The 14,084-nt window shown below is 37.2% G+C and overlaps 1 protein-coding gene across 3 annotated transcripts in view; it reads right to left on the bottom strand.

Moving 5' to 3' along the window:
• Nucleotides 1-14,084, bottom strand: part of PRDM5 (PR/SET domain 5) — a 160,651-nt gene that overhangs the window by 70,636 nt on the left and 75,931 nt on the right. For 2 of the 3 annotated variants that reach the window (XM_019534032.1, XM_019534034.1), the window contains exons 9-11: nt 11,077-11,161; nt 9,911-10,068; nt 3,171-3,264 (exon numbers count right to left, since the gene is read on the bottom strand). In XM_019534032.1, the coding sequence (XP_019389577.1) occupies nt 3,171-3,264; nt 9,911-10,068; nt 11,077-11,161 (337 nt within the window). Of the gene's footprint in view, nt 1-3,170; nt 3,265-4,873; nt 4,966-9,910; nt 10,069-11,076; nt 11,162-14,084 lie in introns of all 3 variants that reach the window. The other variant, XM_019534033.1, reaches the window with a different exon arrangement.

Here is a 14,084-nt window from a genome sequence, read left to right as displayed (position 1 = left end):
TGACCTGAATTAATAGTATTACAGTTAATATGTGGAATACCTATAATGGCATCCAGAACAAAAAATGGAACACATGCAATCTTTGGTGCAAAAATAGTTTGCACAGGAATTACATGTTATAAGCACAAACATGGAAAAACAGCTGGAAGAGAACTCAAGAGGACATTTTAGTTTAGTTAGACAAAATTAGACAAGATCCCTAAATTAATCTAATGTAATCCAAATTGCTTTAAAAACCTTCCAGTGATGAATCATAAAAAATACTGACTTCTTACTTAATAAATATATTCGTCTGTATGTGTGTATATATACGTACATATTCAGAGTCTTAGTTGCTTGTTTTAGTGACTGAAGTATTTAGATTTTTTTTTAATTCTGTTAGCCGCAAAGAGACAAGGCAACTAAAAAGTATGGTCAGAATTATATTTTCTTTTGTGTGCACCAAAGTTATTTTGCTCTAACAAAGTACATCAATGAAAAGCTGCCAGAGGAATGGAACTGATACATCAACTGGCATGCAGAGCCTAGTATTACTGACAATGACACATCAGGAAGAAAGAACTCAGCATAATTTTCGGATTACAGATTTAGTTGGCTAAACTGCCAAAAGGAAAAAAAAGCCTAGTTACTTGCTAAGTAAACATATTTAATAGGTAATCTATAAAAAACACAGAAATCAACCCCCTGATACTTTTTCATAGATCTACAATTCAGAGTAAATCCTCCTTTGAAGTGGTCCACTTTTGAACTAATTTAACATTATTTTATGAAATTTAAGCAGAATATGTACAATATTTTAAAAGTAAGGTGCTCTACAGAATAACAACTCTACATGCAACTTGAGATACTGATTACAGAAAGACTTTATAATGGATGATACACCTTAACTCTGGATTTCCCATGCTTTCCAGAATTCATAGTCAGTGGGGAAGCGGTTTCCCTCAATTTCTGCTCCATGACACAGCACTATAAACATGGCCAAAGACATTAGAAGGCTATTTGTTTTTTTTCTTTCTTTCTTGGAAACAGCAGGTAAAGCGCAATTTTGAAAGGGGAACTATCATCCTGACGTGGCATGTGTTGTTTGTGAGTTATTAAATAAACAGTAGACTCATTATCATAGTAATGGAGCCTGTCAATTTCAGGGTGAGGTCAGAGTGGGAAGAGTTCTAATGCCCTTTACCTGGAACACAAGCAACAGAAGCCCCTCGTTTTGGTCAGTCTTGTATTTATTATTTCTTACATGATAGTGATGCTTTTCACTTTGGTATTGGCCTAGCAGCACCTTTTTTATAAAGAATTATACAAAGATGATGAGGAGGAGGTGTGGGAGCAACTGTAAAACTTCTGGTCTAGTAACAGGTTTTGGATACTTGGAAAAGAAAGGAAAGGAGAACTTTTACAACTATGGGCCAGATCCAATATGCATGAAAATCAGTGGCTTCATTGGATCAGAACATAATTAGCTTTAAAAATGGGCTCCTCTCCATGTGAGTAAATTGAATGAGATTTTTCAGCACTCTGATTTAGTCATCAGAAATAAAAATGATTCTACAAAATTTAGTTTTCACCAAAACAACAGATCATGGCAACTTTGAAAACCTGATTAAAACTATCCAGTGCCAATCACTTCTCTAATATACTTTACACTAAAGATTGGTGTATCAGGTAAAATAAAATTAAAGTTTTTTTACCCAACCACAGTATAATCTTCAAAGCTATGGTGAGTTTAGGGTTACAATCATTTCTAAATTGTTTAAATTTGCTTACTTGAACAATTTAACATGCACAGTTTCTTAATTTATTTAAAATATATATTAAAATGTAGACTTCTGTGGATAATTAAATACTATTCATCGCATCACGAAACCCAAAACCTTGAAGTATAGCTAATTTATTCATAATAACTAAGATGACTTGCTAGAGGTCCATAACAATACCTCCTTGGCCCAGTGGGGCCTAGACATTCCTTCAGTCTGCTGGCACATGTGTTGCTGATAGACAGGTCTGTTTTGTGGCTAATGTTTGGGGCTTTGACTTAGAAGGGAACACTTCAGATGCCTTTCTTGTGTGACCAGAGCAAGTCATTTACTTCTCTCTGCCACAATTACCCACACATAAAATACGGATATTAGTGCTAGTTAATACAGAAAATACCAAATCTTGCATCTCTCAGAGTTAATCAGGTAATATTTGAGAGCTGAGATAATATCCTTTAAGGCTAGGGAAAAGAGAGAAAAGGAACAGACAAGCTTTTAGGCTTAATAAAGCAATTGGCTTTATTTGCAGACCTGTGGAAGGGCACTTGAACAAATAGGCTAAGTAGAGATAGTCAAAAAGCCCAAGGCTGAATCAATTCAATCTTTGAAGTTTAGTTAAAGCTGCATAGATTGGACAAATAAGCAGGAACAGACATTCACTTTTGATTCTGGAAATGCAGCCACAACCCTTCAGTGGCCCTGGCAAGAATCTGGTGGGGGTGCTATGGCATGCCTCCTTGCTTGGCTGGAGCAGACAGTTTGGGCCAAGGCTAGCCTATCCATCCTATGAGGTGCAGTTTGCAGGGCAGATCCAAAGCATCCTGGGATGCTCAGGGGCTGCAAGTTACCTTGAATTTGGAGGGGATCCAGGACAGAAGTCGAATAAACCAAATTAACCTAAATCAGTTAAGTCTGATACTACATCCATCCAAGTTTATATTAAACCAGTTTGGGTCATTTTAAAGCAGTTTATATGCACTGAACTTCTGTTGTGTTACAGATTTGAACTGGTTTCCAATAACTCATACTGGTTTATGTGTAATTTTTGTCCCTAGCCCAAAAGCTTGCCTCCTATATCTCCAGATTATATAAAAGTTGGTCCCATCAGCCACATCATCACAACTACTGGAAAACCTGCCGCGTACATACAATATCCTCTGTGGTATTAAAACAGGACCAGTCTATTGGCAAACTTTTGGACTTAGGTCTAAATTTCCTAATTCTCATAGATTGAAAAATGAAACTCAGAATTACTGCAATATAGTTTAGTTCAACCAAGAACCTAAGAGGAAGAAAGACAAAGAAAATTCACTTCAAATTTGCATTGCTCAGCACTGCATTACCTCTCAAGTTACAAGTCAGAGATATAAACTGACATCTGACTTGTTACCCCTCTGAATTAGTACTTACTGTTATGTATTAGTAGGTGTCTCTGCAGAGAGAATGGAGTTCGAAACAAAGCTTTGCACTCTTCACACTGGAATGGTCTCTCTTCAGAGTGGGTCTGCAGATGTGTCACAGGGAAGAATAAAGGAAATTAATTAGGGATGAGTTCAGAAAGAATACCAATAGCAATTAGCATACAAAGTGATGAGACTTAAAAAAATCCTGTATTTATGTGAAACCTCACAAACTAACCCAGCTGCTATTAAATAAATGTACAAAACAGGTACTTGGACTTGTTATATTGGGTAGGGGTACATGTGCAAGGAAAATAATCATATTTTGAAGGAAAACTACAAACTAAGCTTCATCACATTTCACCAAATCCTGAAATTTAAGGATCTCAAATTAAGTGCATGCATAAAAAAATCATTTTTAAAGCTAATTCCAGGCCATTTTTAGCAAACTGATGATCTGCTAATTCCCAAGACACTAATTTAAAATATGGCAAATAAAATCTCTCAGATCTAGAATCTATTCCCCACCCTTTTGTTTCAGCCTTGTTTGCTAATCTGAAACAGGAGGCAAAAGAATTGATATTGAAGATCCTCACTTACATAACTACATATTAACCAGACCTAAAATAGCCTCATCAAAGCCATAAGCAAGACAAAAAGCTAAGCTTGGCTGAATCTTGTAAACAAACTTCACAGCTGTTGAAGTGGATCTCTGGAGCTTGTGAAAGAACCAGCTTTACCCTACTTGTGTAAATTTCAAACCACTTCCCCTCTCCTCTATTTTAATCAAGGACTACCTTATTAGAGCCACTAAATAAATGCATACAATATGTTATCTACCTAATTTCCTATAATTTTCAAAGACAGGGAAGTTTTAAAGAATCAGTATCAGAATACTTTATTTAATTCACAAGGACCTTGATTGAAAGCCATCATGCCCTGAGGGAAAGGGGAGTGACAGGAAGTATTTTATAATATGCAGGGTTTGTGGTTAAAAACAAAATTATGGATATTAAAAGGTCAATCTCGTAGCCTAACAGGAAGCATTAATATGGTACACAAGTGCACAGTCTATCTCTTTATGGCAGAAACAAATCCACAATGCAATGGGATAGTCATAGCTCTTCTGCCAAAAGTCAGCAAAATTATTTATAATCGTCGCTAGCATTTTTGGGTCACACTTTCATATTGATTTTTAGTGTCCCCTTAATAGATAGTAATACAAAAATGTTAGCGTCTTCATGACTCTAAGAGTCATCAATAGTGGGTTACAAAACCTACAGCCAGAGCAATGATTAGAAATGTAAAGGGCATGATGCTTTTTCATTCATAGATATTCATTCTTTTAACCATTCCTGTCCTTATTATTAAAATACAAAAATAAAGCTTTGTCATTTTTTAACTATGCATTTGGATATGCATGGAGATATTTTTGAGAAGGTGGCTTATGACTGGATGGCTCATAGAAAGTGCTTACTGAAAACAGGGTAAAGAGGTTTCACTTCTATGGCAATAGTTCAAACCCAGCCTAAGTCACATACAGCAGAACGTCCCACTGCAGCACTTCCAAAACAGTTATATAAAATAAAAAGACTGTCCAGTCTAACTCCTAGCTCTTCCCATCACATTAGCATTACTCAACACTCTTATTGGCAATCTCATCAGAGAGGCCAAGGATTGACTGGGCATGAAGAGACTGAACTACCTTCTCACCTCAATAGGTGGTTCCTCCAGAACAGGGTTGAGACATATTGATGAAACACTGTGGGGAAGCTTGCAGTGCTGCTGTCTGTGCTGTACCTGTTCTGTGGATAAATAGAAGGGTTCAGTCTCCAGGTCTGTCAATCTGGCACCTTTCACGAGCGCAATATTCACTCCTTTTATTTCAGAATGCCCTAGTCTGAAATACTCATTAGGTTTATTATCTCTAAACACTAAGAGCCCCTTGTCTGCCACGGTCTAAAATACAGAAACCCTAATATATTTCTACACCTCTCCAGCATGTGATAGATGTGTGTGTACTCCTTCAGATGACACTGTTATCACTACAAGCTCCTCACATTTGTTTTATGGTATGAGACTCCAAATTGCAAAACAAGCTTAATACAAGTACTCGCATGCAATTTTCAAGTGCGGCCAACATGGCTATTGAATGGTGTTACAAAATTGCACCCTATTGTACGATACCAAATCATACACATATATTGTATAATGGTACACTATATACAATAAATTGTATATCATGCACATTAAACTTTTTTTTTTATTTAAAAAAAGGCATGATTTATATGCATGCAGCAAGGAAAAGTAATAGAACTGTTCAATCGTTGTTAAATATTCCATTCTTTTCCCAGCTTTAGGGCACATAAACCAGTGGGATGCCCCAAATTCGAAAGTAAGAGAAGAGATTACAGCTGCTCTTAAGTATGGAACCATCTAAAACAGGCCTCCATCTGGGTTACTCGTTCTCTTCCCTGGTTCCCCTCCACACACATCTTGAACTACTGTTGAAGCTATATTTAGCTACATTTAGTTGTTTTTTAACCTGAATCAGCCTGAAATATTAAGTGACTCCCTAACACTATCAACATGAGCAGGTTCATTGACTTCAGGGGGCCTGCACGCATGCTTAATGCTAGGTTACTGAACCAAAGCCTTAGATGGGGTTTGCTCTTCTTCCCCATAATTAATGCTTCTTTATATAAAGTCAGTCCTAGGCTGCTTCTTGAAATGTGTTAAACACATTTGATCCAGGAAAGCACAGAAAAGATGCATTAAAAATTGGGAAAGTCTACAAGCACTTTTCTGTTACTGCAGCTCCAGCAATTGAGGATGGCATGATAACGGATATTTTTATTGCTGTGTCCTCTACAGCAGATTTGAATTACATCATTTGTGCCTCATATATACTGTAACTTGCACTGTTGGAAGCACAAATAGGGCTGAACTGTAAAATATTAAAAATAAAGAGACCAATTTCCAACTGCCTAAGGGCTCACTGTGAAGAATACAAAACCAATTATCAATATTATACATTAAAACGCACATGGCTAGTTATTTCTCTAAAATATAATTATCTTCATATTATCTCTGATGCTTGAAAGTAATTTTCCCTAATAGAAATCAATAAACTTTATATTAGGCACCTACTAATTACTTTTTCAATGTTCTGAATGGACTTACAGAAATAAACACACTATAGACTACATTAACCCAGAACCTTTTCTGGCACAAGAGACCTTGTACTGGAAACCCTAAATAAAGTGATTTTGTCACCCCACAAGGTACCTAACAACTCTGACTATGTCAGGGGATTGCAGCTGGCCAATATAGTTGCAAAAAGTACTTCATTTGATGGCTGATATGACCAAAGAAACTGGGACTACTCCAAAATAGCCTTCTCTCACCCTTTACTAGGATGGCTCTGGTGGATTCAGTGCCAAATTAAAGCTGCCCATCCCAAAGGAACTCCTGAAAGAGTGTACTCATTACAACCACACGTTTTCCATGAATGAAGATCACTTGATTAGCTCTAAGACGCATGTTCTCAACTTTTTTAGGCTCAAGGCACCCCTCAGAAACTGTCAGCTCCTAGACTTCATTTGTTTTTTGACTACTGAAAAATAATAGAGCAATTTCCTCTATTGCAAAGAACTCAAAGACAATAACAGGTCACAATGTTCTCAACATTATGAATTCCTATTTAAAATCTCTGGGTTTATGTTGTGAACCATGGCATCTTGGCTGAGAGTCACTGCTCTAAGCCCTTCTGAATATTTTGTCCACTTATCTGTTACTGCTCGTTGTTCTCGTCTCCTCAGACTTTATTCCAGAGCCAATCTAGTACGTGAACAATTGAGGGGGAAAAAAAGGTAAGCCCTTCCTTTGTACTCAGTGTATAAAAAAATAATATACATCAGTATTTGTCTGCAAAGATGCACTTTCATAAAATCTGACCTACCCTAATGAAAGGTAAATGTTTTGTCTCTAGCACTGGTCCAATACTATTTTTATTATTATCTCTACATTTGCTGTCCACCTCTTTCATGAAAAGACTTTATATTCTATGACTACCTACTTCATTTAAAAGCAGTATTTAGTCACCACAGTGAATGAACTGCCTTACTCCCATTACCTTTCCCAGAGAATTGGATATCTAATTCTCTTTGACTCTTTGAAAACGTTAGCCTTAGCCTGCACAGTATGCAGCATTCCCCAAAACTTGAGAAATGATTAAAAGCAAACAGGCTGTGGAAGCTAAGGGTTTTTTTTTTTGTTCTGATATATAACCAGGATAAGAATCCTCATATAAAAATATATATCTCCATCTAAATGATGGATGTAAAATTCAAAGAAGGTACAAAATGTATATCCTGTTTCTTATTATAAATAAAAATATGTACTATAATGCTAGCTGGCTGTAAAAGCCAAAGAAGATTTTCAGATTTGAAAGCATCAAATTTGATATCACGTCTTCTGCTAAATATTGCTGATTTATCTGTTTTAACTAAAGCACATATTATTCTTACTACAGATTTACAGCCACATTGCTTCATTGTAGCAGAACACTGTCAACTCATTCAAGTCCCAAGATTTACCTCCCCCAAAAGAAAACAAAATATGTATAGTATATCTGCATTGGACTACACAATACAGAAGAATTAAAATAAGGGGCACAGAGATTTAAAAGAAAAGGATAAAGCCATAAACATTAACACAAAGCATAAGCTAAATAAGAGATTAGGTGAGACACTATGAAATTTTACATTTCTGTCTTACTGGGAAGATTTTGTTGTCATCAAAATACTGAACCATTTAATTCAGTGGCTCTCAACCTCTTTTGGGTTTGAGGCATTGCTCCTGAGACTCAAGGCACCTCTCTGTAACTTCTGTGAATTGAGTGGCGCCTAATTCCAACAATTAACTTATATATTGCAGTGTTTACCTCCTTACACATGTCAGGCAGTGAAGATGGAGGACTGGCCAGCCAGGGACAAGCCTGCAACTGTGCTTATCTGCTTATTTCCTCACATCTCATTCATCTCTTCGAAAATCTCATGGCACCCTAAGGTACCATAGCACCCTAGCTGAGAATCAGTGGTTAAGCTCTTACAAGTATAGTCTTCCTTGAACCACAGTAATAACAATATTCTAGATCGCATATTTAGTGTATGCTGTACACTCTGTTCAATTTTCAAATATGCCACTGAGATTTACTCAGTAAGAAAAGTATGTCACTTAGACTGAAGAGATACGTAAAGGCTCTCTGTCAAATCTGTAACTAAATGTAAAGAAAATATGTATATTTTGTTTCTCTCTACACTTTCTTTATCCAACTGGACAAATACATCTGCATTACTTGCATACACGCTCAAGAAGCAATTACTCCCACACATAGCAAGAATATCCATGACAAAAATAAACAGCGTATTTACCAGATAATTAAAGTCTTAGTAAATTTTTTTTAGCAAATAGACTACATATTTTTTATTAAATAAAAGGGTCAGTTCTGTGAAATTTTTCTCATGCAATTTTTGCTGATATGAATAGTGCCACTGGTGCAAGTAATAGTTGCAAAATTAGGCAAAAAAACATCATTCGCTATTCTTGATTCTGAAGTTCTGATTCCTTATAGGCCATCACATGCAGGTTATCATAACAAAAATACTTAGAACCTAGAAACCTGTTACGTTAAGATACAGAAGCAATTGCCTGAATTGTATTTCAGGTCCTTTTATAGAACTGCATCCATTCTGCAGGATTCACCACCACTTTGTCGGGCCCTTTTTAAAATGAAGTTTAATATGTAAGCTATGATCATAATGTGTATGAAAATTAGTCTACTCATTCAACAGGCTTCTGTATGCTGTCTGTTTTAGAACAGTTATCACTGCTTCATCCTGCAAGAGGTATTATTATTACTTTCATATGATTTATGGCTGAAAGTATAAGAGATAGTGCAAAGATCCTGTGCCAAATTCCTGAATGGCATATAACATGAGCCAAACTGTGAAAAACATGTAAGTAAGAGTATATCAATTTCATCAAAGGGAAGGGGAGAAAGAGCAAAGGGTTCCAAAGACTGGGTAGGAAACCAGCTAGATAATTTTTTACAGTCTTATAATTCTGAAACAGCAGTCATGGGTGTCATTGAAAATGGAACCTAGGGTTAAAAGTAATGACAGGCATTAGAGAAATTAGGCTAAGCAGACTGAGCTTAAATCAACATAAGTAGAGCGTCCCTCCATGGGCACATTCTCAGGGTAATGTTTTTTCCGATGTTGTAGTAATGTGTTATTTAACACGACAAAATGCAAATATGGTATTGTTGGAAAGCACCATGTGATAGGTACAATGATTAAGAATGACTGCAAGAGCAATACTGATAATATTGTTCAAATGTTGTCTCTGGTTTTTTTTTTTTACCTAAGACTGAGGCCATTTTAAATTAGATAAAAATTTGACCCGATAACAAAAATCAAAACAGAAAAATCAAATAAAGGATTTAGCCAATGCTCGTTAGCAAAGAAACACTGTTTTGGTTTGTGTGTATTTTATTTTATTTTTTTTACGAAAACTCAGTTATCTTGAGATCTTGGTTATAACAAAAAACACTAGAAAATACATTTGCCAATACTTTAATCTTATGTTTATAAGCATGCCAGAGCTTAATGATCAACCATTTAAAAGGAAAATAGCTGCAAATCTGAGGCTGGCAGACCTGTAAACAACAACAGCAGAGTGCTTTACCTTCTTGTGATTCTTGTAAACATTTCTGTGGGCAAATCCCTTTCCACAAAGCTTGCATTTATAAGGTTTATCTTCACTGTGTATTATTTTGTGTGCAGTCACTTGATCAAGTCGTTTGAAGGACTTATTGCAAACCTCGCAGGTGTAGGGGCGTTTTTCTGCAGAAAATGAGTGGGGGACATTTAATCTCCTGTTTGTACAGGGGGAGAAGATGAAAGGCAAAGACAGTCATCTCCTCAGAGAGATTTTTGCAATTAAGTCAACCCAATTAAGATTAAACCAATTAGAAAGACATCTAATGCCCTTTATGTTAGACAGTTAAGTCACTTCATAAAAGATGAGCCATGGTGCATCTCAAGAAATTGGCACATTCTTTGCAATAATCATTGCTAAAACTAAATTCTGATTAATTAGCTTAAATCAAAAGAGAATGACTTCAAAGAGGAAAAGCCTGTTTCCAGATTACAGATGTGAAAGAGGGCATGACAGTTTAAATGTTTTAAAACTTAATTAACAATATACCTATCATATTAGCTTCCAAAACCTAAAGTCCCTATGAAAAAGCCTTTATTCTTCAACTGGTGACTGCAACTTAACTGCATAAGCCCTGTATTCTCATTCAAAATGTGTCAAAACTAAGCTACAAGCTGCTGTAATAAAGTTAATGCGTCTTCAGTGTGGGCTGATATCAAGAAAAGAAATAAATTAGAAGTCTCTGCAGTTGTGAAAGCCTGCATTTTTTAAACTTTAATGTATTTGACAGGACAACGTTCATGAAACCATTGAGTCACTCGGCATTTCTGATCACTGGTTTCATTCCCTTTCTGTTCAACATGAAATTTCAGCCACTAATCACCTACTCTCCTCCACAAAACAAGTAGCAATCTAATTTTTCCCCATGGAACTGAACTTTCCCATCCACGCTATTATAAAAAGGCAGCTTCAAGAAGTTTCAAGGAGCAGGAGACTGCACTGTTAAATATGGATATTCTACTGGGGTAAAAGGCATTATTTAAATGATTTTATAGGGAGTGGGCAGGTGGGACAGACTTGACTGAAACAGCCTCAAAACACAGTGGTATTCAACAAACCTTTTCTTAGAAAATAATCTAGGTAATACCTCAGGGACCAATTACAACATACTGAAAACAATTAAAGAGTTTTACCTGAATGGGTTATCATATGGCGTTTTAGCTGGTTAGCTGATATAAATTTCTTGTCACATTCCTGACATTCAAAGATCTCATGAACCTGCAAAGTGTTTAATGATAATTAAATATGTGTTTCCAACAAGATAGCGCCTCTTCAATATACTGAACATCCCTAACAAACTGTAATTATCTCTTAGGCAGTAGGTATGCTAATATTTATTGATAGTTTGTGACTTCTTTAATTACCCCATGCTGGATTGCAAAGTTTGAAAAAAATCAAACGCTACTTCTGAACAAAAAATTAACACCAAGGCTACAGACAGAAATGAAGAGCGCATCAATGCATACTATCAGATGAAATTTGAATTCCATCAACATGGAAACATGCAAGAAGTGTAGAATTTGTCAGTGCATTTACCTCTAACAAATGTGAGTGTACAGGCACACCTCTCTCTTAATAATCATAACCATTACTGTCACTTTAAAAAAAATTCATTCAGGAAAGTTAAGTCGAATTTAAAAAATGAGGAATTTGAAGTGGGTTAGTTAAAGCACATTAAATGGAAAGTGGAATTGGAGTAAATAGTAAAATTATCTGTACTCCAGTTTACTCCAATTTAAGGAATTGCTGTAAAGTTAATTCACATTTTATTTTTATTACATTAAACTGCCAATGATTATTTATTATCACAAATGAAAAAGTTGATCATCTAGATTCACCTAACTGGACATATTAGACTACCAATCCTCCCTCTCCAAAAAAAAAGAAAGATATTCTTGCCAGTAATAACAAAATATAGTTAACCAAGACCTACTGCTGTAATTACTTATGTAAGTAGTGTCCACTCACATTAGTTATCCCATCTTAGTTAATAGGGCTCCTTTCCTGAGTAAAACCTACTTCCTTCCAAAGTAATTTGAAATTAGAACACTGAATTTCTCCTGTCATATTTAAAAAGTGACATTATCAAGCCAATTTTCCTGCGAATTTTAAGTTTTCTGAAAATAAAGTTTATATAATTGTAATATTAAGAGATAGAGTTCAATTTTTTTCTAAATTTAATTAAATAGTAATCTATGATGATTTCTCCCAAAACCGACCATGTTGGTGCTACAGTAAGAGAACTTGAAAGTTCAACGCAAATGAAACAAAATAAATTAAACAGCCATTATTCAGGATGAGATAAGAATTCCTCGGTTTGACTCCATACTTTTCTTGACTGAATGTGAATCATTTGCTGTAATAAGGTTTAAACCTGGCACATAGTAATGACTAATCAGACAGAATTACTGTTTAAATCACTACCAGATTATGCTTTGCATCACATATATTTTAAGAGCAGTGCCGTATTTTGCAGAAATTTCAGTGAGAAAAGAGTAAACTGGAGGTCTTGCTCTAACAGAGACCTTAACATCTGGAGGAAAAGCAGCAAGAGGGCACAGCAGCCCCTTGGCTCAGCAAGGAACTAGTGGTCCTCCTGCATCTAAAAAGACAGACCTACAAAGGACAGAGGATGGGATCCACCTCCAAGGAGAAATATACTGCATTGGTTCAAACCTGCAGGGAGCAAACCAGGAAAGCCAAGGTTGGAATGGAACTCCAGCTGGCTACAAGTATCAAGGACAATAAACAGTCCTTTTTTAGATATGTGGGGAGCCGGAGGAAAAGCAAGGGCAACATTCCATCCCTGCTAAACCAGAAGGGAGAACTGGTGACCAATGCCCAGAAAAAAGCCAACTCACTAAATTGGTACTTTGCATTGGTCTTTCACAAGTCCCATGGGACACCCCTACCCATTACGGGACAGGGATGCCTGAGTGAGGGTGGTTCCTTGCCCTCCATCAATGCTGACCTCGTGAAGAAACACTTTGAGAGGCTGGACACCTTCAAGTCAGCCGGCCCTGACAATTTGCACCCCAGAGTACTCAAGGAGTTGGCCTGCATCATAGCTCAGCCCCTGGAACTGATCTTTGAGACCTCCTGGGGCTCGGGTGAAGTGCCCGATGATTAGAAGAAGGCCAATGTAGTGCCTATCTTCAAGAAAGGGAGGAAAGTGGATCTGGCTAACTATAAGCCCATCAACTTGACCTCTATCCCAGGGAAGGTCTTAGAAAAGATTATCAAAAAGCATTGGCAACATCCTGAGGGATAGCTAGCATGGGTTTGTTGCAGGTAGGTTGTGCTTAACCTCATTTCCTTTTATGACCAGACGACTTATCACCTGGACAAGGGGGAAGAGATTGATGTCATATATCTCGACTTTAAAAAAGCCTTCGATCTGGTATCCTATGATCAACTTTTGGCAAAACTGGCCAACTGTGGCCTCGGTTCCACCATGATCCTCTGGCTGGGAAATTGGTGCCGTGGTCAGACCCAGAGGGTGGTGGTTGACAGAAGTCAATCGTCATGGTGCCCTGTGACCAGTGGGGTCCCTCAAGGCTCTGTCCTTGGACCCATATTGTTCAACAACTTCATTAATAATGTGGACATTGGAATCAGAAGCGGACTGGCCAAGTTTGCCGATGATACCAAACTTTGGGGTAAAGCATCCACACCTGAGGACAGCAGGATAATCCAGGCTGACCTTGACAGGCTCATGTAATGGGCAGATGAGAACCTGATGGTGTTTAACACTGAAAAATGCAAGCTTCTCCACCTTGGTAGGAAAAACCTGCAGCATGTCTATAGGCTTGGCAGTGCTACGCTGACTAGCACTACAGATGAAAGGGACTTGGGGGTCATGATTAACCACAAGATGAACGTGAGCCTTCAATGTGACACCACAGCTAATAAAGCAAGCAAAACCCTGGCTTGCATCCGTAGATGCTTCTCAAACAAATCCCTGGATGTCATTCTCCCATTGTACTCGGCATCAGTGAGGCCGCAGTTTCATCGTTTCTAGTGGCAGAAGGAACCTGAGTAAATCATCTAGTCCGACCCCCTGCCATGGCAGGAAAGATTACTGGGGTCAAACAACCCCAGCAAGGTGTTCATCCAACCTCCTCTTAAAGACCCCCAGGGT

This window comes from Crocodylus porosus, unplaced genomic scaffold (genome assembly GCF_001723895.1).
Source record: "Crocodylus porosus isolate Cpor-Errol unplaced genomic scaffold, CroPor_comp1, whole genome shotgun sequence".
Lineage (NCBI taxonomy): Eukaryota > Metazoa > Chordata > Crocodylia > Crocodylidae > Crocodylus > Crocodylus porosus.
Note: the sequence above shows the minus strand (reverse complement) of the source record. Positions and strands in the feature narration are given on the sequence as shown.